The following is a 26,341-nucleotide window of genomic DNA, read 5'->3' on the forward strand; positions in this document are numbered from 1 at the left end:
TTAATTATTTTCTATTAAATTTTACAAAATTTTAATTATTCCAAATCTTTTTAATTGTATATATGTCGAAAATTTTATTAGAAAAATTATTCATAAATAATTTTTGAAAGATTTGTCTATAGTTATTTTTCACACTAGAAAAATCAAAATAATTTGCAATTTATACTAAAAATGTGGTATTTTGTAGCAATATTTGGAAGAAAAGTCAAAATGTCGCAATTTTTGAAAATAAATCGAAAAAAGTCGTATTTTTGGAAAATAGTTGGAAAAAAGTATAAAAAAACATAATATCCAAGGCCTGGAAAATAAAAAATCCGTAAATTATTATTTCAATATTTTTTATGAATATATTTACATTTTTTACATGACCATATGCATTTCATTGCAAATAGGAAATAATACAGCTGACGATTGGTAAGTACGTTAAACATACAAGAGTGTATAAATATAAATTCACTTTATACGTGACGTTTTTTCTGCATTAATTAAAAAAAAAAGAAAAAAAAACATTGAACGCTTATTAATGCAGAAAATGACAAAAACAAAAAATCTTTTTTGTTTGCAGAAAAAAAAGCATTCAAAAATCATTAATATTGATAACCTCAATAATAATCTCCTTTTTCGTGGACGTAAAAAAAACAACTCCAAATCGATCGACATAATAGAAATAATAAATATTTGAGATCTCGATTACTAATTATTATCATAAACATTGTTTAACAACCTTAAAGCTGCCACGTTCTTAATTTCCAAAAACCAATGAAATAATATTCATTCACGTTGCTTTTCGTCTTAATAGAACTATACTATTATATAATTTAATAGCGGGTCCAAGTCGTAGACCAAGTAAGCTCATTAAATCTTCTTGTGTCAACATTAAAAACGCTTCTCCATCAATGTTCTGCAAAATTATTAAATTTCAATAAATAAGCCAGTTATAAATTTAGTGAATTAAAATTAGATTATCAATTTTTTTTGTATTGAATTGAATATTAAATAAATTTTAATCAAATAAAATTATAAATAAAATTTGTGACGCGCTTTCAAGAAAGGTACCTAAGAAGAATTATAAAAACGAATTTCTAAAAATTACAATTATTCCAAAATTCAATTATCAGGGTTGCCACAAAAATTTAATTTTGTTTTTCCCTGATTTCCAGACAAAATTTTGACTTATACCCTAACTCTAAAGAATAATTTCAATTTAATTCACATTTTCTAGAATTTTTAACTAAAATTCATCTTCAAATCAATTATTTTTAGAAATTTCTGAAAAAGTTTCTTTGAGAAAATTTTCAAATCCACTTATTTGCAATTCAATTTTACGAAATTTCGATGATTCGAAAATTTTTCAATTAAATATATATATATTAGAAAATAAAAACTTCAAATAATTTCAAAAAAAAATTCAAATAAACTTTAAAAAAAAATTAATTCTACAAAATTGGTACATATGTTAAAAGTATGAAAAATTCAGATTTTCAAAGATTTTAATTTCAAACTTTTTCAAAATCCAATTAAATTCTTTCGACGATTTCGTATAAAATTGTATTAAAAATAATTGAAATTCTGCAACGAGTTTTTTTATTTATGAAAATAATTGAATTCCTAAAAAAAATATAATTATTGCGAAGAAATTTATAAAAAATTTGTAAATAATTGAATTCCTGTGAAATTTTTATTATTTATGAAAATAATTGATTTCTTTTGGCAAACATTATTAAAAATAGTAGAATTTTGTTATAAAGATAATTTATAATTCAATTTACAATAATTCATAAAGAGAATTGAATTTTTAACGAAAACGTGAAAAAATGTTTGAAAATAATTGAATTTCTCAGAAGAATTTTATCATTTATGACAATAATTGAATCCTTGTAAAAATTTTTAGTATTTTAGAAAATAATTGAATTATTACAAAGAAATTTATAAAAAATTTGTAAATAATTTATTTCCTATGAAATTTTTATTATTTATGGAAATAATTAAATATTTACGTAGAATATTATCAAACTTTTTTTTTAAATAATTTGATTCTTTTAGAAATTTTTACTATTTATGAAAATAATTAAATGTTTGCACAGAATTTTATTAAAATTTTTTCTAAATAATTGAATTCATGTGAAAAATTTTATTATCTGTGAAAATAACTGAATTACTGCGAAGAATTTTATTACAATTTTTTTAAATAATTGAATTCTCGTGAATAATTTTCTTTGTGAAAATAATTGAATTCTTCCGAAGAATTTTGTAAAACTTTTTTTAATTAATTTTTTTTTAAAACGAATTCTATGAAAATTCAATTTTAAACACTTAAATTCTTGTGAAAAATGTATTATTTATGAAAATAATTGAAAGTTCAAATACAACATTAAATAATTTATTGATTAATTCAATATTTCTTTAAATTAAATTCTTATAAAGATATAAATCAAAAATTTTTTTTAAATAATTGAATTCTTTCAAAGAATTTTAATTCAATTTTGAAGGTTAATTGCTTTTTTCGGCGAATTCATTTAAAATTGTATTAAAAATAATTGAAATCTCGAAAATAAGATTTTTTTTATGAAAATAAATAAATTCTTGTGAAGGATTAAAATTTTTTTAAAAATAATTGATTTTATTAAAAATAGTAGATATTGAAAATACTCGAAAATAATTGAATCGTTTCAAAGAATTTTGTTATTTCAACTATTATCGAATTTAAATTAGTGCAAATTCTCGAACGAGTTATTTTATTTATGAAAATAATTGAATTCCTAAAAAGAATTTAATTATTTTCGAAAATAATTGAATTATTGCGAAGAAATTTATAAAAAAAAATATGTAAATAATTGAATTCCTGTGGAATTTTTATTATTTATGAAAATAATTAAATGTTTGCGAAGAATAAATACATCAAAATTTTTTTTAAATAATTGATTTCTTTTGAGAAATTTTTTTAAAAATAGTAGATATTGAAAATAATTGAATTGAAGATAATTTTTAAAAAATAATTGAATTTCGGACAAGAATTTTGTTATTTACAAAAGATATTAGAAAACTTAACGGTAATTTAAAGAAATTTTTTGAAAATAATTGAATTTCTGCGAAGAATTTTATTACTTTTGAAAATAATTCAATTTTTGCAATTATTTATTTTAACTTCTCAAAAATTCAATTTTTTTTAGTCTTTTTAAACAAAATTATTCTACAAATCCACTATTTTTAATAATTATTAATGAAATAGTTGAAAAATGTAATTAACTTCAGAAGAATTTGAATTATTAAAATTTTCCAAAAATTTATTTAAAAAAAGAGAAAAAAAGTTCATTAAAATTTCTGAAATTTATTTCCCTGAATTCTCTGACCTGTGGCAACCTGTGTTCCTTTCTTGAGAGCGAGTCACAATTTGTATTATTATCACATTATCTTATTATTATAATTTTTTAGAGTTCAATTGTTGAAAAATAGTGAATACTTACATGTTTCCTGAAGATAGTACCGATTTCTTTACAATTAGGCAAACTTTGAATAAACTTAATTACTTCCTCATTTGACCACCGGCGAGGATTTCCAGTTTGTTTGGCTACAACTCGATTCAAAGCACCGCTGTGCTTTGCCCAAATGTGCGGTTCATCCGGCAACGGATTATAACCAGGATTATACACAGAATGATATAATTCCATTCTTAACTGTTTATCAGAGGAATTTTGCGAATTATTTAAAGATGAATCACCGAATCCTAAACTCGTGCGAGGAAATACTGGTTCTTCGGAAATATTTCGTCTAAAAGAGAGAAAGAAAAAAAAACAGTTAAGAAAATGATCGATAAAAACAATTTTCTAAATTAGAAATTTTCTAAATTAAAATTGATAAAAGAATGTTTGTCAAATAATATTCACCTTTTTTTGCGCTTTTTTGGTGGTTCGTCGTCATCGGTTTGACCATCACTGTTCATTTGACGACATTTACCAGATCTTTGAGAGGAATCGAATTTTTCACTTTTATCCGAGTCAACTTCCTCTTTAATATATTTTGATTTGAAATTAAATGGTTTACGATCATCGAAAGTGAATTTTTCGAATTTCTCTGATTTCTCTATTTTAATTTTATCAGTCTTTTCAACTTTCGGTTTCTCATTAATTTCATCCTCATATTCACAAACATCGTGCTTTCCACTTAGTCTGTCAGAGACTATTCTTATTTTCGGTAAATTATGCAACGAATACGGACAGCCTGATGGAGAATTGTGCGAGATAAATTTAGGACCCTTAATGTGACCAATACCTCGACATCCATGAGTTCCACATTCAGGACGATCGTTTCCAGTTTCGGGAACTGTTGTCGCAAAAGAAAAATTCACAATTAAATTAAAGTTCGCAACTAGAAACAATGTTTTCAAAATTTTTTTGTGAAAATAAATTTAGTTGGAACAATTAAAATATAAACTTACTGATAGGCGATTCCAGTGGATGTCCAGTTTTCTGGCACCATCCAACTGGATGAATATCCGTGGAATCGTCATCAACCCAATAGGCATGATTTTCGGGCCATCCGTCGAATCGAATTTTCAACATGTGATCCTTAACGTCTTCAACAGTTGCCACGCGAATTAATTGTGGAACTCGTTTATCGACAGCTTCTAATTTCATGCCTCGCCTAAATCCACAAGGTGGTCTCTGCTTAAAAGCTCGCGCCGGTGCCGCAACTGATTGTGTTTCCCTCAAATAAGCGTCCCACGTAAAAGACTTGGCGTCTTTATAACCTGAGATAAATTTTAAATCACATCATTTTTCTCAAGAAACTTATATTTTCTAACTAAAAGAAAAATAGATTTAAAAAACATTTCGATTCAATCAATAATTCAATATTTTCCACTTTCATATTTCTTTCATAATTTTCCATGCAAATAGTAAATTCAATCAAACACTTACTTTCTGGTTATCAGTATTCATTTTTGTCAAAGACTTTTAGATTATCTTTTTAGAGATAAAAAAAAAACACTCAAACACACTTCAAATAATTTTTGTTAAAAATGACAAAAGTAAAATATCCCGCTTGTATTCATTCATACTGAAAGAATAAACCACTAAAAAGCGCAAATAAAAATTGGAAAAGCAGTTTTCACTTTCGCTCAATCAAACATATGCAAAATTTTTTGAAAATTTGTCTATTTTCAAAAGTAAAGCGCACACAAAAAAATGCTAAATAATAATTAAACATGCAAAAACAAATATTTCTTGAGGCATTTGCTCAATAATTTTACGAAATGTTATCGATTATTCAAAAATTCTCCAATTGAATATAAATTAGAAAATAAAATCCTTCAAATAATTATAAAAAAAAAATTCAATTAAATTTTGTCAAAAAAACTAATTCTACAGAATTGTCATTTAAAAGTATTAAAAATTCAAATTTTCAAAGATTTTAATTTGAAACCATTTTCAAAATTCAATTGTTTCTAAAAATTCATACTATATAATTTTTTTTAATATTCAATCCCAACAAAAACATCTTTGATGCAAAAACTTCCACCTTCCACTCATTCTACGATGAGTTTCAATATTTATGAAAATAATTGAATTATTGCGAAGAAATTTATTAAAACTTCGTAAATAATTGAATTTATGTGAAATTTTTATTATTTATGAAAATAATTAAATGTTTGCGTAGAATTTTATTAAAATTTTTTTTAACTAATTGAATTCTTTTAGGAATTTTTATTAAAGAAGTAGATAATAAATTGTTTTGAAAATAATTGATTTTCTGCAAAGGATTTTACTATTTATAAAAATAATTGAATTTTTTCGAAGGATTTATTAAAATTAAAAAAAATTGAATTTTTTCTAAATGAAAAATTTAAAAAAAAATTGAATTCTTCCGAGAAATTCAATTAAGAAGTGTTTTGAATAATGAAATTTCTGCAAAGAAATTTATTATATTTATAAAAATAATTGAATTCTTTCAAGAAATTTTATTAATATTTGCGAAAATAATTTAATTGATTTAAACAATTTTAGTAAAATTTTAAAAAATAAATAAATTCTTTCTAGAAATCATATTAAAATAAAATTGAATTGAAAATAATTGAATTCCTGCAAAGAATTTTGTAATTTATGAAAATAATTAAATTCTTTCGAGGAATTCAATTCAATGTGAATATTGGAAATAATTTAATTCTCGTAAACAATTTTATCAACAAATTTTTAAAAATAATTGAATTCTTTTTGGGAAATTTTTATTAAAATAGTAAATATTGACAATTATTTAAATGAACAAATTATTAAAAATAATTGAAATTTTGTCAAGAATTTTATTCATATTTTGGAAAATAATTGAATTTCGGGCAAGAATTTTATTATTTTCAAAAATAATTGAATTCCTGCGAAGAATTTGTTTTTTTATAAAGATAATTAAATTCTTGTTGAAATTGTCGAATTTCTGTAAAGAATTTTATTATTTTTTGAAAATAATTGAATTTCTGAGAAAAATTTTATTATAATTATGAAAATAATTAAATTCTTGTGAAAAATTTTGTTTACATTTTTGAAAATAATTGGATTTTTGCAAAGAATTCAATTTCTGCAATGAATTTTATTTTTGCAAAGATAATTTCATTTTCGTCAATTATTTGTTTAAAGTTTTTGAAAATAATTAAATTTCTGCAAAGAATTTTATTATTTGTGAAAATAATTAAATTATTTTATTGAATTTTATTAAAATTTTTGGAAATAATTCAATTTCTACGATGAATTTTATTTTTTCAAAGATAATTTCATTTTTGTTAATAATTTGTTTAAAGTTTTTGAAAATAATTGAATTTCAGACAAGAAATTTATTATTTTCGAAAATAATTGAATTCCTACGAAGAATTTGTTTTTTTTAAAAAGATACTTAAATTCTTGTTAAAATTGTTGAATTTCTGTAAAGAATTTTATTATTTAAAATTTTTTGAAAATAAATGAATTTCTCAGAAAAATTTTATTATTTTGGCAAATAATTGAATTATTGCGAAGAAATTTAGAAAAAATTTTTAAATAATTGAATTTCTCTAAAATTTTTATTACTTACGAAAATAATTAAATGTTTGCGTATAATTTTATTAAAAATTTTTAAAAATAATTGAATTTTTTTAAAAATTTTATTTAAATAGTAGATATTGAAAATCATTGAATTGGAGAAAATTTTTTTCAAAAAATTTAATTTTGTTATCTATAAAGATAATTGAAATTTTTACGAGAATCTTTTTAAATTTTTTGATAATTGAATTTCTGCGAAGAATTTTATTACTTATGATTTCAATTTAACTATGCACAAGCGTAGAATGTAAAATTTTACTCACTATTTGGAGGAGTTAAACTGTGACCATTGTGATGACACCATCCAACAGGATGAATGTAAGGTGAACTAGCATCGGCCCAATAATCATAAACTTCGTCCCACGAATCAAAATGAACGAGAATACGTGAATCCATTAGACCTCCAATACTCGCAACACAAACCAAAGACGAGTGTTTTCTATCCACAGCTTCCAATTTCATTCCCACTCGAAATCCAGTTGGAAAAATAGACTAAAACAAAAAAGAATTAAAATTAAGATAAGAAAATTAAAATAAAATGAACGTTCAAACTAACGACGATATTTTTTCCCTGCGTATAATTCGTAGTCCATTTGGAACTTTCACCACTTTAGGGAATTAAATAAGAAAATAATTTAAAATACACTTTTCTTTCTACTCACATTTTTGTTTGAGAAAATTGTTTTTGGTGCAGCACTTGCTTTACAAATTTTAAGATATGCATTCCAATTGAAATTATTGGCCACATATCCTTTTGGTGGATCCAATCGATGACTATTTTTCTCCGACCAACCAAATGGAAATATGTCCATACTGTCAGCATTCACCCAAAAGTCATAACTTTCACTGTATCCGTCGAAATGTAATCGTAAACGATATCCTAAAATTACAAAACAATAGAAGTTGAAAAATCGAATGTCAGAAATGTTTTTTTGTCTTTTAAAATTTCAATTGAAAAACTAAATAAAAAAGAAATTAAAAAATTTTTAAAATTACTTACCGACTATTTCAACTACAGAAAGAACGCAATAACGCGATGGATGTTCCGGATCTATTCCTTCCAATTTCATGCCAACTTTAAATTGATTTTTAGCATAAGGGAATGCATCTTTAAATAACTTTGTAGGGGCAGCCTTTGCTTTACAATGCTCAAGGTATTTCGCCCACGAAAAACCCTGTTTTCCAAACAACCATGGATACTGCAAAAATAATTAAATTAAAATAAAAATTAATAAAAATTAACTATAAGATAATTATTTAATTATTCATTAATCATCGAATGTTTTAAAGTCCAACCTTAGATTCATACGCGTCTGCTTGACTTTCCTCATCAATATTAGAAGTATCTTTCGAATCTTCGTCAGATTCGGTTACTGAAGATTTTGTTGATGATTTAGTTGACGATTTAGCGGAAGATATTGTCGATGACTTAATCGACGATATTGATGTTGATTTTGTTGTCGTCATTGTTGATGATGATTTTGCTGACGATGTTGTCGACAATTTTGTCGGCGGTGGTGCTGCTGTCGATTTTGTTTGAGGCTTTTCCTCCTGTTTTTGTTTTTGTTGTTCGTGTAGCAATGATTTTCTTTTTTTCTTCGCTCGCATTTCCCTAGTGAGAAAAAAATTTATTTTTTACTGCCAGCAAATAAAAATTTGTCATCATAATAATGGGTAATATAATATAAAATATATGAATTTAAATTAAAAAACAAATCAAAATATAAGATATAAAAAATAGAAAAATATAATTTCAGAACGTACTTTAAATCCTTTTCTTTGCGCTTCATTAGTTCTTTTTTTGCTTCTATGATTTCCGTGCAAGAGGGACTGCATGATATTGGACTTTCAAATTCAGCTGCCAAACCATAACAACCACAACTTTGACAGCAATAAAATGTGTCGGCATTAGCGGGTCGTTTTTTCTTCTCCTCTTCTATAAGAAAAAAAGGTTAAAAAATTTGCCAATTAAAAATTAATTTTAAATCGAAAAATTTTTTTTCAGTCAAGAGGAAAAAGTAAATTTATTTAAAAACTCACTTTTCTTTTCAGCAGCGGCTACCGTTGGAGTCGACTTGGAAGATTTTTGGGACAAGAACACATTTTCTTTGTCACCAGCGCCATTCTCCTTGTCTTGTTTATTGTGTTCGTCTTCGTCCACAACTTCCATCAATCCGAATTCATTGACACGAAACTGAAAAATAAAAAAATTATTAAATTGAAAATTGCTTTTTATCTATAAATATTAACTGGAGAATAACGATTTTGGTTAAATAACTAAACATATTTTCCTTATTAGAAGGAAATCCTTCTCTGTTAGAAATAACAAATGATAAACAAACCTTCAGACTGCTACCGGGAAGAGACCCAACTCCATCTTTCCACTCCAATGCCTTGGCAGCATCAAAATTCAAATCACTTGGAACTGAATTCAAATCTTCGGCACTTTCCTCCTTTTTCAATAATGATTCCCCTTTCTTTTCAATTGGTTTCTCTGTACTATTCGCCGTCTTGACCAATTCAATTTTAATATCATCATCCGACGTGGATTTCAATTTCGACATTTTCTCTTCACTTGCTACAACTTTAATTAACGTTATATCGTCATCATTTTGTTGTTTCTTCTCTTTTTCATGCTCCGAATCGGGACTATTTAGAGAATAACTAATTTCCACTTCGGGATTTGTTTTCGGAAATATTTGCTTCTTCATTCTCTTTTCACCAGAACCACGAAGAATATTACTTATTGTTTTCTTTCTCTTCTCTGGCTGTGGATTTGTATCGTCTTTTTTATTTGGAATTGGTGTTATAACTGCTGAATCGGGATTTTCCGTTATTTTTATCCCATCAACTGTGTGCTCTTGTCGTCCAGATTTTCCCAAAAGTGTTATATTCGTAATAGGATGCAATGGAGGTGGATGTGCGGTTGAATTTGTTGTCTTTGATTCTCTTAAAACTGAAAGAAAGAAAAATTATTGATTCATTAATTTGTTGACTCAAGGTTTAGGCCAGTCGGTGAGTGCAAAAACTGCCCAAAAATCCGAACAGCAAAGTCTAAACGGTTTCTGGTAGTTTGGGGGCTCCTTATAAGAGCCCCACAGTTTGCTCTCGATTTCCGGGTGCGAAAAAGAGTGTAAACAATCGCCAAAGTTTGGAAAACATGGTTTTTCGATGCTCGTTGCTTCCGGTTAAGTTTTAGGGGAAAAAGTTGTTATTGAAAGTTATAGAGCTTGGAAATATCTTTCAAATGATGGGTCATACGTTAAAAAAGGTTAATTAGTTTAGTTGCAAATGAATTTAAACCATTAAAAATAGCACTTCTTTAATTGTTTAATAACATTGTTAATAATTATCGAATTTGTTCATAACTTACCAGGAATGTTCTCCTTGCGAAGCTGAATAAATCCCAAAAAAAATTAACTAGATCGGAGAAATAGTTTATGCATAATTCCATTTGTTAACTAAAAACATGTAATTTTTCAACGGAATTTCCCCACTTTTGGTCCATCGAATTTCGATTTTTTTTTTTGGAAAGTACACTTAAGAAGTCAAACTTTCATCCTATTTAAATGGCCAATTGATTTTTTTTATCTAAGTGCATAATAAAAAGGGTTAAAAAAGGGTATGTTTTTTTGTCATAAACAAATGGAATAACTCAGTCAATTTTCACTTTATCAATTTAGTGTAAACGGCATTTAATTTTATTTGTTTTCACAAAACTTTTTCAAAAAAAAAATCCAACCTAGTTTCAAGGGGGGGAGAGTTAGTTTTTATTTTTCAAAAAATTCCTGACTAGATAATAATTAATATTTTTAATTGAAAATTGTGCCACTTATAGTTCAATACATGTATTTTACGAAAAAAAATTGAACATAAGGTTTTGTGCATTTATTTTTCATTTACATCAAGTAAAAGTAAATACATCCTTTTTTCAACCTCTAAACGTCGGAGTGGGGGTACTCGGAGGAGCGTGATTCTCGCCGCCACAACTCAATTCAGCCGTTCAAATTTGCAAAAATTGTCATAACTTCGTTAATTATTTACCGATTTTAATCATTCTTTTTTTAATTTGATGTATTTTTTTACGCTGAATCCAAAAATGATTTAAAAAACATACCCTTTTTTAACCCTTTTTATTATGCACTTAGATAAAAAAAATCAATTGGCCATTTAAATAGGATGAAAGTTTGACTTCTTAAGTGTACTTTCCAAAAAAAAAAATCGAAATTCGATGGACCAAAAGTGGGGAAATTCCGTTGAAAAATTACATGTTTTTAGTTAACAAATGGAATTATGCATAAACTATTTCTCCGATCTAGTTAATTTTTTTTGGGATTTATTCAGCTTCGCAAGGAGAACATTCCTGGTAAGTTATGAACAAATTCGATAATTATTAACAATGTTATTAAACAATTAAAGAAGTGCTATTTTTAATGGTTTAAATTCATTTGCAACTAAACTAATTAACCTTTTTTAACGTATGACCCATCATTTGAAAGATATTTCCAAGCTCTATAACTTTCAATAACAACTTTTTCCCCTAAAACTTAACCGGAAGCAACGAGCATCGAAAAACCATGTTTTCCAAACTTTGGCGATTGTTTACACTCTTTTTCGCACCCGGAAATCGAGAGCAAACTGTGGGGCTCTTATAAGGAGCCCCCAAACTACCAGAAACCGTTTAGACTTTGCTGTTCGGATTTTTGGGCAGTTTTTGCACTCACCGACTGGCCTAGTTGCTACAAAAATTTAATTATGTTTTTTCCTGACTTTTCCCTGATTTCTAGACAAAATTTTCACTTTTTCCCCGGACGCTAAAGAATATTCTGATTCACTCTAAAAACTATTAGATACTCAAAAAAATGTTCTCTTACATTTATTTACGAATTTCTTTCATTGTAAAATTGTAAAATATTTTTCGAAAACATTAATAACTTCATTTTGAATAAATAATTAATCATTATTATTTTTTCGTAGGAATTAAAATTCTTCAAAACATTCAAATTCAAACCTTTTTGAAATTCAACAATTTATAAGAATATTATTATAAAACATGAAGATACCGATCACTCCAAGTCTTCGACTCGGAGTGATCGATATCTTCATGTTTTACAATAATTAAAGTTGACTGAGTGATAAAATCATTATTTTATGTTATAAAAATATTGTTACTGTAACTTCTTCAAAATTATTTTCATCATTTCAATTCAAATATTATTTTCTAAAATTTTCAACTCAAATTCTTCTCTAAATCAATTATTTGTAATAATTTTAGAAAAAGTTCTTTAAAATTTTTTTCAAATCTATTTGTTTACAATTCAATTTTACAAATATCATCGATTTTCGGAAATTCTTTAATTCTTTAATTGTATATTAGAAAATAAAAACTTGAAACAATTTCCAAAAATATACAATTAAACTTTTTCAAAAAAATTAATTCTACAAAATTTTTAGTTAAAAGTATGAAAAATTCGGATTTCCAAAGATTTTAATTTTCAAAATTTTTAAAATTCAAAATTTTTATTTCTAAAAATTCATCCTATAATGTTTTTAATATTCAATTATTATCTAAAATTTCAATTAAAATTAATTTTGAAATCAATTTTTTTTAGAAAAATCAACGGGAATTTAATTCTTTAAGTACAAAAATAAGTAATTTATTGAATAATTTAATATTTCTCAAAATTAAAATCTCATAAAAAATGTTATGAACAAATTTTTAATTAATTGAATACTTTCGACGAAATTTAATGAAATTTTTAAGAATAATTGCAATGATCGAGAAATTGAATTAAAATTGTATTGAAAATTGAAATTCTGCTATGAGTTTTTATTATTTATGAAAATATTAGAATAATTGCGAAGAAATTAATATAAAAATTTGTAAATAATTGAATTCCTGTGAAATTTCTATTATTTATGAAAATAATTAAATTTTTGCGTAGAATTTTAATAAAATTTATTTAAAAAATTAAATTTAGTAAAGAACTTTATTAAAATTCCTGAAAAGTGAAAATAATTGAATTTTGGAAAGAATGTTATTAATATTACAGAAAATATTTTAATTTTACCAAGAATGTTATTAAAATTCCTGAAAATAATTGAAATTCTGCGAAGAATTTGGAAATTTTTAAAGATAATTGAATTCTTTTGACGAATTATGTTATTTATGAAATTAATTGAATTTTGTAAATAATTTTCATAAAATTCCTGAAAATAATTGAATTTAGTAAAGAATTTCATTAAAATTCCTGAAAATAATTGAATTTTGGAAGGAATTTTATTAATATTCCAGAAAATATTTGAATTTTGCCAAGAATTTTATTAAAATTCCTGAAAATAATTGAATTTCGGCAAACAATTTAAAAATTTTTAAAGATAATAGAATTCTTTTGATGAATATTTTTATTTATAAAAGTAATTGAATTTTGCAAATAATCTTCTTAAAATTTAGTGAAATTTTCGTAAAATATTTGAATTTTTCAAAGAATTTTATTAAAATTCCTGAAAATATTTGAATTTTGCAAAGAATTTTCTTAAAATTTCTGAAAATAATTGAATTTAGTAAAGAATTTTAATAAAGTTCCTGAAAATAATTGAATTTTGTAAAGAATTTTATTAAAATTCCAGAAAATATTTGAATTTTGCCAAGAATTTTATTAAAATTCCTGAAAATAATTGAATTTTGCAAATAATCTTCTTAAAATTTATTGAAACTTCCGGAAAATATTTGAATTTTTCAAAGAATTTGATTAAAATTGCTGAAAATAATTGAATTTTGCAAAGAATTTTCTTAAATTTTTTGAAAATAATTGAATTTAGTAAAGAATTTTATTAAAATTCCTGAAAGTAATTGAAAGTCTGCGAAGAATTTGGAAATTTTTAAAGATAATTGAATTCTTTTGAAGAATTTTGTTATTTATGAAATTAATTGAATTTTGAATAGAATTTTTTTTAAATTCCCAGAAAATAATTGAATTTCGAAAAGAATTTTATTAAAATTCCTGAAAATAATTTAATTTTTCAAAGAATTTTATTAAAATTCCAAAAAAAATTTGAATTTTGCAAAGAATTTGATTGAAATTCTTGAAAATAATTGAATTTTGTGAAGAATTTTATTAAAATTTCTGAAAATAATTGAATTTTGCCAATAATTTTATTAAAATTCCTGAAAATAATTGAAGTTAGTAAAGAATTTTTATATTTATAAGGTTATTTGAATTTTTTTGATGGATTTTATTATTTATGAAAGTAATTGAATTTTGTAAATAATTTTCTTAAAATTTCTGAAAATAATTGAATTTTTTAAAGAATATTTTTAAAATTCCTGAATATAATTGAATTTCCGGGAAGAATTTTGATATTTATCAATTACAATTAAATTGTTTCGAAGAATTGCGTTAAAATTTTTGATATAATATTAAATATCCATTAAAACACACAAAAAATGAGAAATTTCTTATGAATTCTAAATATGTAACTTTTTCCAGTTTTTTGAATAAAAAAATTCCTGACTTTTCCCTGAATTCCCTGGCTTGTGGCAAAATCCTATGATTCCAAACAACTATTGAGATATTGAAGTTTCAATGGTTAATAAATGTATAATAAATTAGTTTAATTGTAGGTACATAATTAGTTTTGATTAAAATCTACTCACCGGTAATTGCGCCTTTATTATCACCAGTAACTTGACCATTGGTGATTTTCACGTGATTCATCATACTTGTCTTTGGCGATGGAATGTTAACGGGTAGAAGAAGATTCGTCATGTGCTTATTTAAACGACTCTGAGTTGCGATAGTGGTCGTTGTTGGAGTTGGAGCCAATTGTGACAAAACTGGAGTTATAACCAGTTTTTGCTTATTAGCCTGTCCTGTTGTTATTCCGCCTACTTTTATTCAGAAAGGAAAGAAAAATAATATTCAATAACATTTAAAAATAAATTTTTAAAATTATTTCGTTTACTTTTTTTTTTTTTAATTAACTGTCATGAGACAAAAATATCCAAAATGAGACAAAAATAGTTAAAATGATAATTTAACTAAACGAACAATAAAAAATATTAATTAAATTAAGAAATTTTATTTACTGTATTGAACTGATGATCGATTATCGTCTCCGGTCGCCGAGATGACAACAGGCTCACGATTCTTGTTTGATTTGATAATTGTTCCGAGATAAGCAAAAGAGTGCTTCCCTGCATGAGCATTAGTCTGATTTCCCTGAGATGGATTCAGAGGAACAATTTGAGCAGTTGGTGTGTTCGTTTGACGAACCAATATACGATTCTGACCTGAATTATTTGTTGTCGTGCCGACTGAATTTAACGATCGATGAATAAGTATCCGTTGTTTTTGTGAATTGGACACTTGACTAGACCCCTGAAAATAAAGTTTATTTTGTCCAGCAACAATCTGCAACAAAAGAAGAACAAAAAATCAATATAAAAAACTAACTAAATAACTCAGTTATAAAAAAAAAATTTTTAAATCTAATTTCCAACTTTTATTTCAATCAATGAAATAAAATGAAGTTAACAGAGTAAAATAATTTATGAATAATAATAATACTCTTTAACTTCTCTTTGATATAATAATAATACAAAAAAAAACAGTAATTTATTTATAAACGAAATAGAATTCAAATAAAATCAATTTTGTCAAAAAGAAGAACAAAACCTAAAAAATAGAATTAGAATAAAATTGAGATTTTAGGGAATTTTAGCACAAAAATAGAAACATTTTTCCAAACAGAAGAAAATTTTAAACTTTAAATAAGAAATACGAACTATAATAAAAAACGAACATAGAAAAACTAGTCAACAATAAAAATTCAAAATTTCATTTTAAATGAACACTTTTTCAAAAAAAAAAAAAAAATTGCACCTTGCACCAACGCAACGAAGTGAATCGGATAACTTCAATATTATAATAAAAAAATATATATACATATATACACAATATACGTTTGTTAATAACATGTGAAACATATTTTATTAACAAAAATAATCGATGGTAAATATGAAAACAAATTTTTTTTCACATTTAAAAGAAAAACCATTTTTTTTCTAATTCCTTAAATGAAAAAATTCTGTTTATTCACGTTTATGCAACTACGTAGAAAATTGGGTTAAAACTACTTGAAATGTAAGAATGTCACGTCCGCTACAATGTTTAATGAGAAAAATGTCAATTTTAAATTATACGTGAGAGTAATTTACAATTATTTTAAAAAAATAATTAATGTTTTTTTTTCTAAACAGTATATATAATTAAAATGAATATTGAATCCCCCTACCTCTACATCTTCAAGTTGGAAACGTGAATCTGCCAACACAAATCTATACAATCTATATTTAATATATGAAAAGAGATGCACCACTCACTGCTACCAACACTCACATAGAAATTTAATAGGGCTTCAAGGACTGAGCACGTGTTTCTCTCGAGTTAAAAAAACCATTTTCCATAAATTAAAGATTACTTTCACTGTTGTTTTTTCAAAATTAAATAAATTCACTCGCTTGATATATTTGTTTCGGAAAAAAGGTTATATTACACTATAGTTGTTCATTATAAACCTATTTAATATTCACGCACTAATGTACATTTTATTACTTTCTCTCCCTCCATCGAAAAAGTTTTATAATAATGCACTTTACAGATGCATTTTATGAAAATGGACGTCAAGTTTCTGTGTTTTATTCTCAAGGTGAAAAAAGATTTTTTTGTCGCGGCTTTTTATTGATTAAAAGTATTATCTTATCAATGTAAATATTTGTTTTTTTTTCTTCTTGGTAAAATTGTCCAAACTGATGGAATTAAAAAAAGCAAAATTACTAATTACAAATTAAAAATTACAAAAAAAGTTTAAAAATGTATAAATTAGATGGCAAAAAAAAAATCTTTTATTCTTGTTATTGATTTTAGTACTTTAAAAGGAAAGGGAAGACTTTTTTTTTATTTCATGAATGAAAAAATTCGACTCACCTGATTATTAACAGGATTAATGTACGCTGTCAATTGTGAAGCAGAGGGTGAAACAACAGTTGTTTGATGACCCGTTGTTGTTTGTCCAGGTCGTAATTTTCCATGTGGAATAAACAATGTTTTTGGCATGAGACGAGGAGATGAAGTTCCAGCTGATTTGTTGTCGATATGTTCATCGACATCCTCTACGATTATTTCATCCTCATCCATCCTAGCGATGGATATCATTTTTTTCCTCATTGGTAAAAAATAATTCAACTTTTTCTCATCTACAATAATCTCACTCCTATAAATTGAACAAAAAAAAAGAAAAACTTCTAAAGAACTTATTTGGAAAAGTTACTTTTTCAAAAAATAATAAAATTCTATAATGAGTATTAAATAAACAAATTCGTTAAATAATTAACTATAATTAACTGTAAAATAGACAAAAAAAAAAAAATTTTGCAAAACTATTTTTTGATCGAACAGAAAATATTTTGAAAAAATTTTTGACAAAATTATTATTATAAGAACGATTTTTATTTCTTTTCCAAATCAAAGCAAAAAAAAAAAGAATATTTATTTAACTCTAAAATTAAAAAAAAAAAAATTCGAAAGTCGCGCCAAACAAATCACAACGATGAGAGATTTTTCGGCACTTTCGAGGTTCATCGGGAAACACAACAAAGGACCGACATTACTACTCAAAAAAACAGTGATATCAATCAAACACTTTAAATTTAGTATACTTTCCATAGAGTATCAATATTTTACCATTATAAAAGTTTCTCACACGATGCAATAAACTTGTGTTATGTCGGCGAGTGTGCGACACAAAAGCAAAAACAATTTACGTTCTATCTTTTCAAAGTTGTAAAGTACTTAAAATGGAAAACTATCATTCAATATACAGCTGTATATATAACTCAAGAATTTACTGCATTAATTTCACTTATTGAAACACACGGAGAACAATAATATTTAACAAAAAATCACACCCGTCATTTTGAGCATTTCTTTTCGAGTAAAAAAACTACACACGTTGGTAGTTCCACAGTCGTCCGTTAGGTGATGGAAAACGCAACGAGGAGATGAAATGGGAAAATTGATTGGTTCATGAAAATCGACCACGTGATTCAATACAAATGCGAACCAATGAGAAATTACAAAAATAGCTAAACCGGAAGTAATAATTTGAAATCGCTATTTAGTGCCCAATTTTATGTAATAATTACTTCTTTTTTATTTTTAACACATTTTCAACAGAAGGGATAATTTTTAATTGTGTAACGTATTATTTCTTAACAATCCAAATCATTTTTGCCCCTCTACAATATTATTTATTCAATATTTTTCAATTTTCAACAAAACCTAACCTTCGTCGTAACTTTTCGCGCTTAATTCAAATTTCAGACTTTCTCTTTTAAGAATTGTCCAGAAATATTGACAAGTGAATCAATTTACAATTGTTAAAGCTTAAAAGACAAATTTTAGCATTTTAGTGAAATTTAATTACACAATGTAATGTAAAACTAAAAAAAAAATCGATAATGGATTCGAAGATCAGAAAAAGGGAGGGGTAGGGGAAGTGACCGGAAGAAATAAATAAAGGAACGATGAATAGAACCTTGATTTTCCATCTGATTATTGACCAATTGGAATTGAAGGCAACAAACGCTGTGACATTTTTGCGCAATAATTGGTCCATTTCGGGTCATTCCGCTATGAAAAACGAACTTTCTTTAAAAACAATTTAAAAAAAATTGTTAAACTTTTAAATAATTCTTTTCTATAGATAGAAAAGAAATATCGCAAATTTTCATATTTTATCATAAATTAAAGAATCAATGGAAATGGAAACGAAATTTTCACCTTAGAAGCAAACCGGAAAGATCGTTAACCTCTAAAAATGGGTGTCGAGAGAAGCTGATACAAGATTTTTATCGATTATCAAAAATAATAAAATTCAACTGTTCGTAAAAATATTTGGGGTGATTATTAATTACCTTTTGGGAAAATATTAATTTTACAACTTAGCACAAAAATGGGGAAAATATAATAAAATTTTTCACCAAGTAAAAATGACACATTTTTACAAATCACGAAATCATGTTGAAAATTTTAATTACTTTTAAAAAGTTAACCTAAAAATTATTAATTATTAATTTTTTAATTTTTATTTAAAATAATAGAAATAAGTTTAGCTTCTTATTATTACAATAAAAATATCGACAGCAAGTGTTAAAAAAATTTACTGTCATTTCGCGTCATGTGTATAGATTTAAAACTATTTACAAGTATATTTTGTAAACTATTTGAATAACAATTTTAAAAAAACACTTGTTGTCATTCATATGGAATAATTATCAAATAAAAGTGGAAAAGTAACAAAAATATATTAATTAACCAACAAAGTTAAATTACAATAAATTTTTTTACAATAATACAGGTACATTGTAGCAGACCAGAATATGTAAGCCTAACGAATCTTGATTGAAGATTTTTCTAAACTACTGAGAGGAAATTGAATTTTTTTTTCAATTTTTTTTTCAAAACTGAATCAGTAAAAACTTTAGGTTACAATGTTACTTTTTTTCAAGAGAGTAATTAATTACAATAAGAGAAAAAATGTTATTAAAAACTCACGTTTCAAAGTTTGTCAGTCGCCATCAGGTTGAGATAGAAAATGAGAATTTTTCCCAGTTCACAGTGCGCATGCTTTTGACTTAAGACTCATTCATAGCCATGCGCTTTACGTTTTTCTCTAGAAAAAAAGAAATAAAAATTATTGAAAAGTTATTAGAAGATGTAAAACAAATAACACGTGACGAATAAATTAATTCGATAATTAATAATAATTTAATTAATTCACAATTGTTCTAAATAAAAGATTACATAAAAAAACAGTTGCATTTTTCGCAAACAGTGGCATTTAATTCTTTGCAGCAAACTTCAAGTTGCTCTGATTTTGAATTTTCAATTCACGTCCAAATGGAATTTAAGTTTTTTTTGTCTATTAAATTTTCAGTAAATAATTTTTATTAATTGGTTCAAAAGTAAACGATCAACTTGAAATATTGTAAAGTTTAAGATAAACATAAGAATAAAAGAGAAAGCAATAGTTTTAAAAGGTAAACAATGTGACAGCGCCTGCGCACAATGAATCAAGCAGGGACGTATCAATTTACAAAAATATCTCTATATTAAAAATTTAAAATTTTTCCACTATTAAAATAAGTATTTTCCTTTTTGTCTTACAAAAAATTAAGTATAACACTTTAATTACATAATTACATCTATAATTTCCATGAACAAAGTTCGGGTAATGTTTAAAAATATATTTGCGTCGTTAATTTTCCACATAATTATTGCGCACAGTGGCGTAGGACAGTCTAACTCAAAAATTTTACTTTAGTATCTGACTGTCTGTCAATTTGCCATTTTAACTATTATATCAGCTGATACACTTGATGCACTTTACATTTATCAAAATATATTCATGTTTATTGACTCTCATCAAGTGTCTGTTTGTCATAATCCATAACCTGTGTTGTGACATATTTCAAAGAAATATTCCCAGCGGAATGTTAATTTTTGTGTTCAATTATTGCTCAAAGTGTTGTCAAACAACAGTGTCTGAATTTCATTGACTCCATTGTCGTTTATAATTATATTTATATATATATATATAGATATTAAATTCTGGCCTGGTAAGAAAAGTTATTTTTACTTTTATCTAAATTTAAGTGAATTTCGGCAAAAATTTGAAATCTCAAAAGTGTCAAAATTATAACCTTTTTTGTGGTTGATTACATTCATTATCGAGGAGGAGAAATTAATTGCGTTTTTAAAAATATTGTGAATATAGGAAATATATAGTCAAGTTCCTAATTCGATAAATTCGGAACGAAACAAATAGATTGGTAAAAATATATTGCTGCGGGGGAATTTTTACTTAATATTTATGTATTCTCTTTTCAAAATTCTCGTGTATTGTTTATTAAACAATTTGGATTGTTTTCATCAATATTTAAAGACTGACCTGATATTATTTTTACCTTTTCGATAATTACTGCACATAATTATGACGCCATATTAAAAATAGTTGCAATTTGAATATTTTCATTAACGAATTAATAATTATTTTTATTTCTTTGATCTTTTATTTTTCTTTCGAGTATGATTTTAACTTTTGATTAGAATATAGGTGACAATATTGTGACTGTGTGTTTTTAATATTATTGTGAAAATAATAGTTTAATTAAACATTGTTTTTCTACAGTTGATTATTTGGTAAACAATGGGAGGTGCCGTGAGCAGTGGACAAGATAATGACGAGCTGGTTGATAATTTAATTGAATCCGGCTACATAAGAACCAAGGCAGTCGAGAAAGTATTCAGAGCAATTGATAGAGCTGACTATTTTTTATCGTCACATCGCGAAAGCGCCTATAAAGATTTTGCTTGGAAACATGGCAATATTCATTTATCGGCACCTTGTGTTTATAGCGAAGTCATGGAAGGTCTTTCTTTAAAACCAGGACTCAGTTTTCTTAATTTGGGCTCTGGGACCGGATATCTTAGTACAATGGCCGGACTTATTCTAAGTAAACTTAAAATTTAATTTAATTTCCTATTTTCTTCTTTATTTTTTCATTTTTTTTTAATTCAGGACTCGAACCAGTGAAAGTATTTAAAAATACGGACTTTACAGTCCAAAAATGAGATTTAATTCAATAAATTTATTATTTTCGATAATAATTGAATTCCTGTGAAGAATTTTATTATTTATGAAAATAATTCAATTTCTGCGATGAAATTGATTTTTACAAAAGATAATTTCATTTTCGTTAATATAATTTGAAGTTTTTGAAAATAATTGAATTTCTGCCGAGAATTTTATTATTTATTATAAAATTGAATTTCTGGAAAGAATTTTCATTTTCTTAAATGATAATTAAATTCTTGGGAAAAATGTTATAATTTTTGAAAATAATTGAATTTTTGCAAAGAATTCAATTTCATTTTTACAAAGATAATTTCATTTTCGTCAATTATTTGTTTAAAGTTTTTGAAAATAATTGAATTTCAGACTAGTAGGTAGAAATTTATTATTTTCAGAAGTAATTGAATTTGTTTTTTATAAAGGTAATTAAAGTTTTGGGGAAAATTTTGTTAAAATTGTTGAATTTCTGTAAAAAATTTTATTGTTTTTTGAAAATAATTGAATTTCTGAGAAAAATTTTATTATTTATGAAAATAATTGAATTCTTGGGGAAAATTTTGTTAAAATTTTTGATAATAATTAAATTTCTGCAATGAATTTCATTTTTACAAAGATAATTTCATTTTCGTCAATTATTTGTTTAAAGTTTTTGAAAATAATTGAATTATTTTATTGAATTTTATTAAAATTTTCGGAAATAATTCAATTTCTACGATGAATTTTATTTTTTCAAAGATAATTTCATTTTCGTCAATAATTTGTTTAAAGTTTTTGAAAATAATTCAATTTCAGACAAGAAATTTATTATTTTCGAAAATAATTAAATTCCTACGAAGAATTTGTTTTTTTTTTATAAAGATAATTAAATTCTTGTTAAAATTGTTGAATTCCTGTAAAGAATTTTATTATTTTTCAAAATAATTGAATTTTTGAGAAAAATTTTATTATTTATGAAAATAATTGAATTATTGCGAAGAAATTTATAAAAAAAATTTTAAATAATTGAATTTCTGTGAAATTTTTATTATTTTATGAAAATAATTAAAGGTTTGCGTAGAATTTTATTAATGTTTTTTTTTAAATAATAATTGAATTCTTTTAGACAATTTTTTGAAAATAGTGAATATTGAAAATCATTGAATTGAGGAAAGTTTTTAAAAATAATTGGAATTTTCACAAGAATTTTATTAAAATTTTTGAAAATAATTGAATTTTGGAGAAGAATTTAATTATTTCTAATGATAATTGAAATTTTGACGAGAATTGTTTTTAATTTTTGAACAAAATTGAATTTCTGCGAAGAATTTTATTATTTTTGAAAATAATTGAATTTCTGTAATCATTTGTAATTTCTTTGAAATTTTTTCAAATTATATCGTAGAATTTACGAACTTTTCGTCTTTTCTCAATCAAATTACGGACTTTAGGGATCTTTTTTAAAAAAACCGAACTTTTACGGACTTCAAGCAAATTTACGGATTTTTGAGCCCTGTTAATTTTAAATCTTATTTTTTCAGCTCAAAGTGGCATCAATCATGGAATTGAATTACATGAAGATTGCTTAAAATATGCACACGACAGAATGGATGAATTCAAACAGAAATCACTGGCTATTGACGAATTCGACTTCTGTGAACCTCGTTTTATAAAAGGTGGGTAAAAAAAATTCTTTGTTTTATCGATTGGAAAAGAAAATAATTTTTGAAATTTCTCCAGGAAATTGTTTGAGTTTGGTGCCGGGGAGAAGATATGATCGAGTTTATTGCGGTGCAACGTGTCCCGAGTCACATGAGGCGTTTATTAAACAATTAGTGAAAGTTGGTGGCATTTTGGTAATGCCGTACAAGGACCATTTACTTCGTGTCGAGAGGACCGATGAGAATACATGGATTAATAAAACAATGTTACCAGTTTCATTCGCCACATTAGTTGTTCCCAGTTCCTGCGAGCAGAATCTAATTCATTTACGTGAGTAAATATTTCAATAAATAATTAAATAATTCGATATAATTCAATAAATATTCTCGTATTTAATTAAATTTTTTTTCCCTCTCTTTTTAGCCGAATGCGATCCAGTGTCCCTACAAGAATTGTGTCGCCTTCGAATTCGTCGGCGATTGAGAAAAATCGTCTGGCTCGAGCACGCCGATTTGGAATTCAAGAAGCCAATTCTCGCCGAACGCCGACGTACGCAATCGTCATCGGCGAAAACATTGCGTCGTTTCGTCATTCCAATATTCGAAGAATCAGACGAAAGTCTACCAGACGAGGACGACGATTACACAGGGAGAACTCGTCTTCTGTTAAATGTCGATGCTCATTCGGGTGAGGCAATAACCACAACACTGCAATTGGTGCGCGCTGTCAATTTAGTTGGCTGTCAACTAAACAGAGATGAGAATCAAGCAAACGAAGAAGCACAAACGACAAACACTAATAGAACTACAAGTCATCAAAGTAGCTTTGAATCCGTTGATAGTACGAATAGTAGTAACAGTACTGAAATACAAAGCAATCACGAAGACAAACAATTTCCATGTACGGAAACCTATCAGATTTCAGACAGCAGTACAAGTTCTGATTCGGTGTGTGATAAAATTGATGACACAAGCAATAAGACAATGGATAATGGTAACGAGAAATGTCGACGTGAATCGAATTTAGATACTTATTTAAGTATGAGCGAGAGTGATAGTGATCAGGAGCAAGATTACACAATTAAGCAGAGGAAGAAAATTGCGAAGAGAGAAAAAATCGATAGCAATGATATTATCGATGATTTTCGTCCTATTAACAATGAGGATACAAGTTCAAGTTCAAATACACAGACATTTAATTCAGATGTTGTTGAAACAATGGATTATCAGACTTATGATATATTTCGCGATAACGCAACGTATCCAACTTATCGACCGATGAATAATCGAGAGCAAAGAATGGGTAATCCACTTGATCCAAGTATGGGACACTATGTAGATTCAAATGCATTCTCATCCTATTTAAAGGAAAAAATACATCAACTGCCTTTGCCTCATGCTCTCAAATTATACTTAAATTATAATCGAAATTTGTAAATGTAAATTTTTTTCCATTTCATTTGCACTATGAATCTATGATAAAAAAAATTCAACGTTTAGATAAACACGTGCAATTTCATTGTTAATACAATTTTTAGTATTCATTCTTCGCTTTATCACTAAAAATTCAAGTTTTCGATTAATTTGAAAAATAATTGTTAAAAGTTATAAATCTCATTATTATTATTATTATTTTGTACAGTTAACATTAATTTCAAGTTTATTACAATTCTTTGGTTATAAACCAGAATTATTTGTACAATTACCAAAAAATTATATTTGTACAATCAAAAATTATTTAGAGAATTAAAAATTATTATTTTTGTAGAATTAGAATCTTTTGTTTATTCATTTGTCGACTGTAATTTGAAAATTTAAACCATTACAGGGTGGCCACATGTCAGTAAAATCAGTAAAATCAGGGGAATGTCAGGAAAATTTAGAAAACAGATTTTTTCGACTTATTTTCAAAAATTGCGACTTTATCGTCTTTTCTCACACAAATATTGCAAGAAAATATTATATTCAATTATTTTTCAAAAAATAATAAAATTCTTTACAGAAATTCAACAATTTTAACAAAATTTTCCACCAAAAATTTAATTATCTTTATAAAAAAAACAAATTTTTAGCAGGAATTCAATTATTTTCGAAAATAATAAAATTCTTGTCGGAAATTCAATTATTTTCAAAAACTTTCAACATATTATTGACGAAAATGAAATTATCTTTGAAAAAATAAAATTCATTGTAGAAATTGAATTATTTCCGAAAATTTTAATAATATTCTTTAAAATAATTCAAGTATTTTCATAAATAATAAAATTCTTCTCAGGAATTCAATTATTTTTGAAAATTTTAATAAAATTCTTAGCAACTATTCAATTATTTTCATAAATAATAAAATTCTTTGCAGAAATTCAATTATTTTCCAAAACTTTAAACAAATAATTGACGAAAATGAAATTTGCTTTGTAAAAATAAAATTCATCGCAGAAATTGAATATTATATTTTTTATTATTAAATGTAATTCATCTCGATTTTTAATAATCGAAAAATAACTAAACAAATCTTTCAGAAATTATTTTTGAATCATTTTTCAATTTAAATTTTTGAAATACAATAAATTAAAAAGATTTTGAATAATTGAAATTTTGTCAAATTTAATTGAAAATAATTAATTTTTTTCATGTATTTTGTTAGAATTTTTGAAAATCAACTTTTGAAGAATATTAATTGCAAATTTTCTGAAAATAATTGAATTGTAAAAAATTTTAATGAAAAATCTTTAAACATAAAGTTAAAAATGAAAATTAATGAAAATTAGCTTCTAATTTTTAAAAATTTAGTATTTTCAGTACTATCAATTATATATTTCCGAAAACTGAAAATAAAATTAAAATATTTTTAAAAACTATCTTAATTCTTAAAATTTTTTTAAATTTAATTATCTTCGAATAAAGCAAATAATTTAAATTTTTTTTACAAACTTTACTCATTTTCCG

General features: G+C 25.1%; 2 protein-coding genes across 4 annotated transcripts in view; one reads left to right on the forward strand and one right to left on the reverse strand.

The window, feature by feature from the left end:
* Positions 1-321: 321 nt before the first annotated feature.
* LOC122510165 (lethal(3)malignant brain tumor-like protein 3) overlaps positions 322-26,341 on the reverse strand; it is a 141,406-nt gene continuing 115,386 nt past the window's right edge. Inside the window, exons 2-16 of one of the 2 annotated variants that reach the window (XM_043624620.1) lie at positions 19,679-19,796; positions 17,051-17,336; positions 15,151-15,475; positions 14,719-14,952; positions 9,404-10,017; positions 9,102-9,255; positions 8,826-8,997; positions 8,358-8,673; positions 8,062-8,260; positions 7,724-7,941; positions 7,325-7,553; positions 4,436-4,747; positions 3,885-4,320; positions 3,465-3,768; positions 322-901 (exon numbers count right to left, since the gene is read on the reverse strand). In XM_043624620.1, coding sequence (XP_043480555.1) covers positions 776-901; positions 3,465-3,768; positions 3,885-4,320; positions 4,436-4,747; positions 7,325-7,553; positions 7,724-7,941; positions 8,062-8,260; positions 8,358-8,673; positions 8,826-8,997; positions 9,102-9,255; positions 9,404-10,017; positions 14,719-14,952; positions 15,151-15,475; positions 17,051-17,290 — 3,879 coding nt within the window. In that variant the 5' untranslated portion in view covers positions 17,291-17,336; positions 19,679-19,796 and the 3' untranslated portion in view covers positions 322-775. Of the gene's footprint in view, positions 902-3,464; positions 3,769-3,884; positions 4,321-4,435; positions 4,748-7,324; positions 7,554-7,723; positions 7,942-8,061; positions 8,261-8,357; positions 8,674-8,825; positions 8,998-9,101; positions 9,256-9,403; positions 10,018-14,718; positions 14,953-15,150; positions 15,476-17,050; positions 17,337-17,806; positions 18,090-19,678; positions 19,797-26,341 lie in introns of those variants that run through there. The other variant, XM_043624619.1, reaches the window with a different exon arrangement.
* LOC122510166 (protein-L-isoaspartate O-methyltransferase domain-containing protein 1-like) lies at positions 20,290-25,389 on the forward strand. 2 transcript variants are annotated; one of them, XM_043624621.1, is made up of 5 exons: positions 20,290-20,742; positions 21,315-21,639; positions 23,276-23,410; positions 23,475-23,726; positions 23,820-25,386. In XM_043624621.1, exons 2-5 carry the CDS (start codon positions 21,333-21,335, stop codon positions 24,830-24,832), a joined length of 1,707 nt encoding a protein of 568 aa, XP_043480556.1. In that variant the 5' UTR covers positions 20,290-20,742; positions 21,315-21,332; the 3' UTR covers positions 24,833-25,386. The 2 variants fall into 2 exon arrangements, with proteins under 2 accessions (XP_043480556.1, XP_043480557.1); XM_043624622.1 differs by lacking the exon at positions 20,290-20,742 and adding an exon at positions 20,796-20,955 and having other exon boundaries at positions 23,820-25,389.

Source organism: Leptopilina heterotoma, unplaced genomic scaffold (assembly GCF_015476425.1).
Source record: "Leptopilina heterotoma isolate Lh14 unplaced genomic scaffold, ASM1547642v1 Lhet_68, whole genome shotgun sequence".
Lineage (NCBI taxonomy): Eukaryota > Metazoa > Arthropoda > Insecta > Hymenoptera > Figitidae > Leptopilina > Leptopilina heterotoma.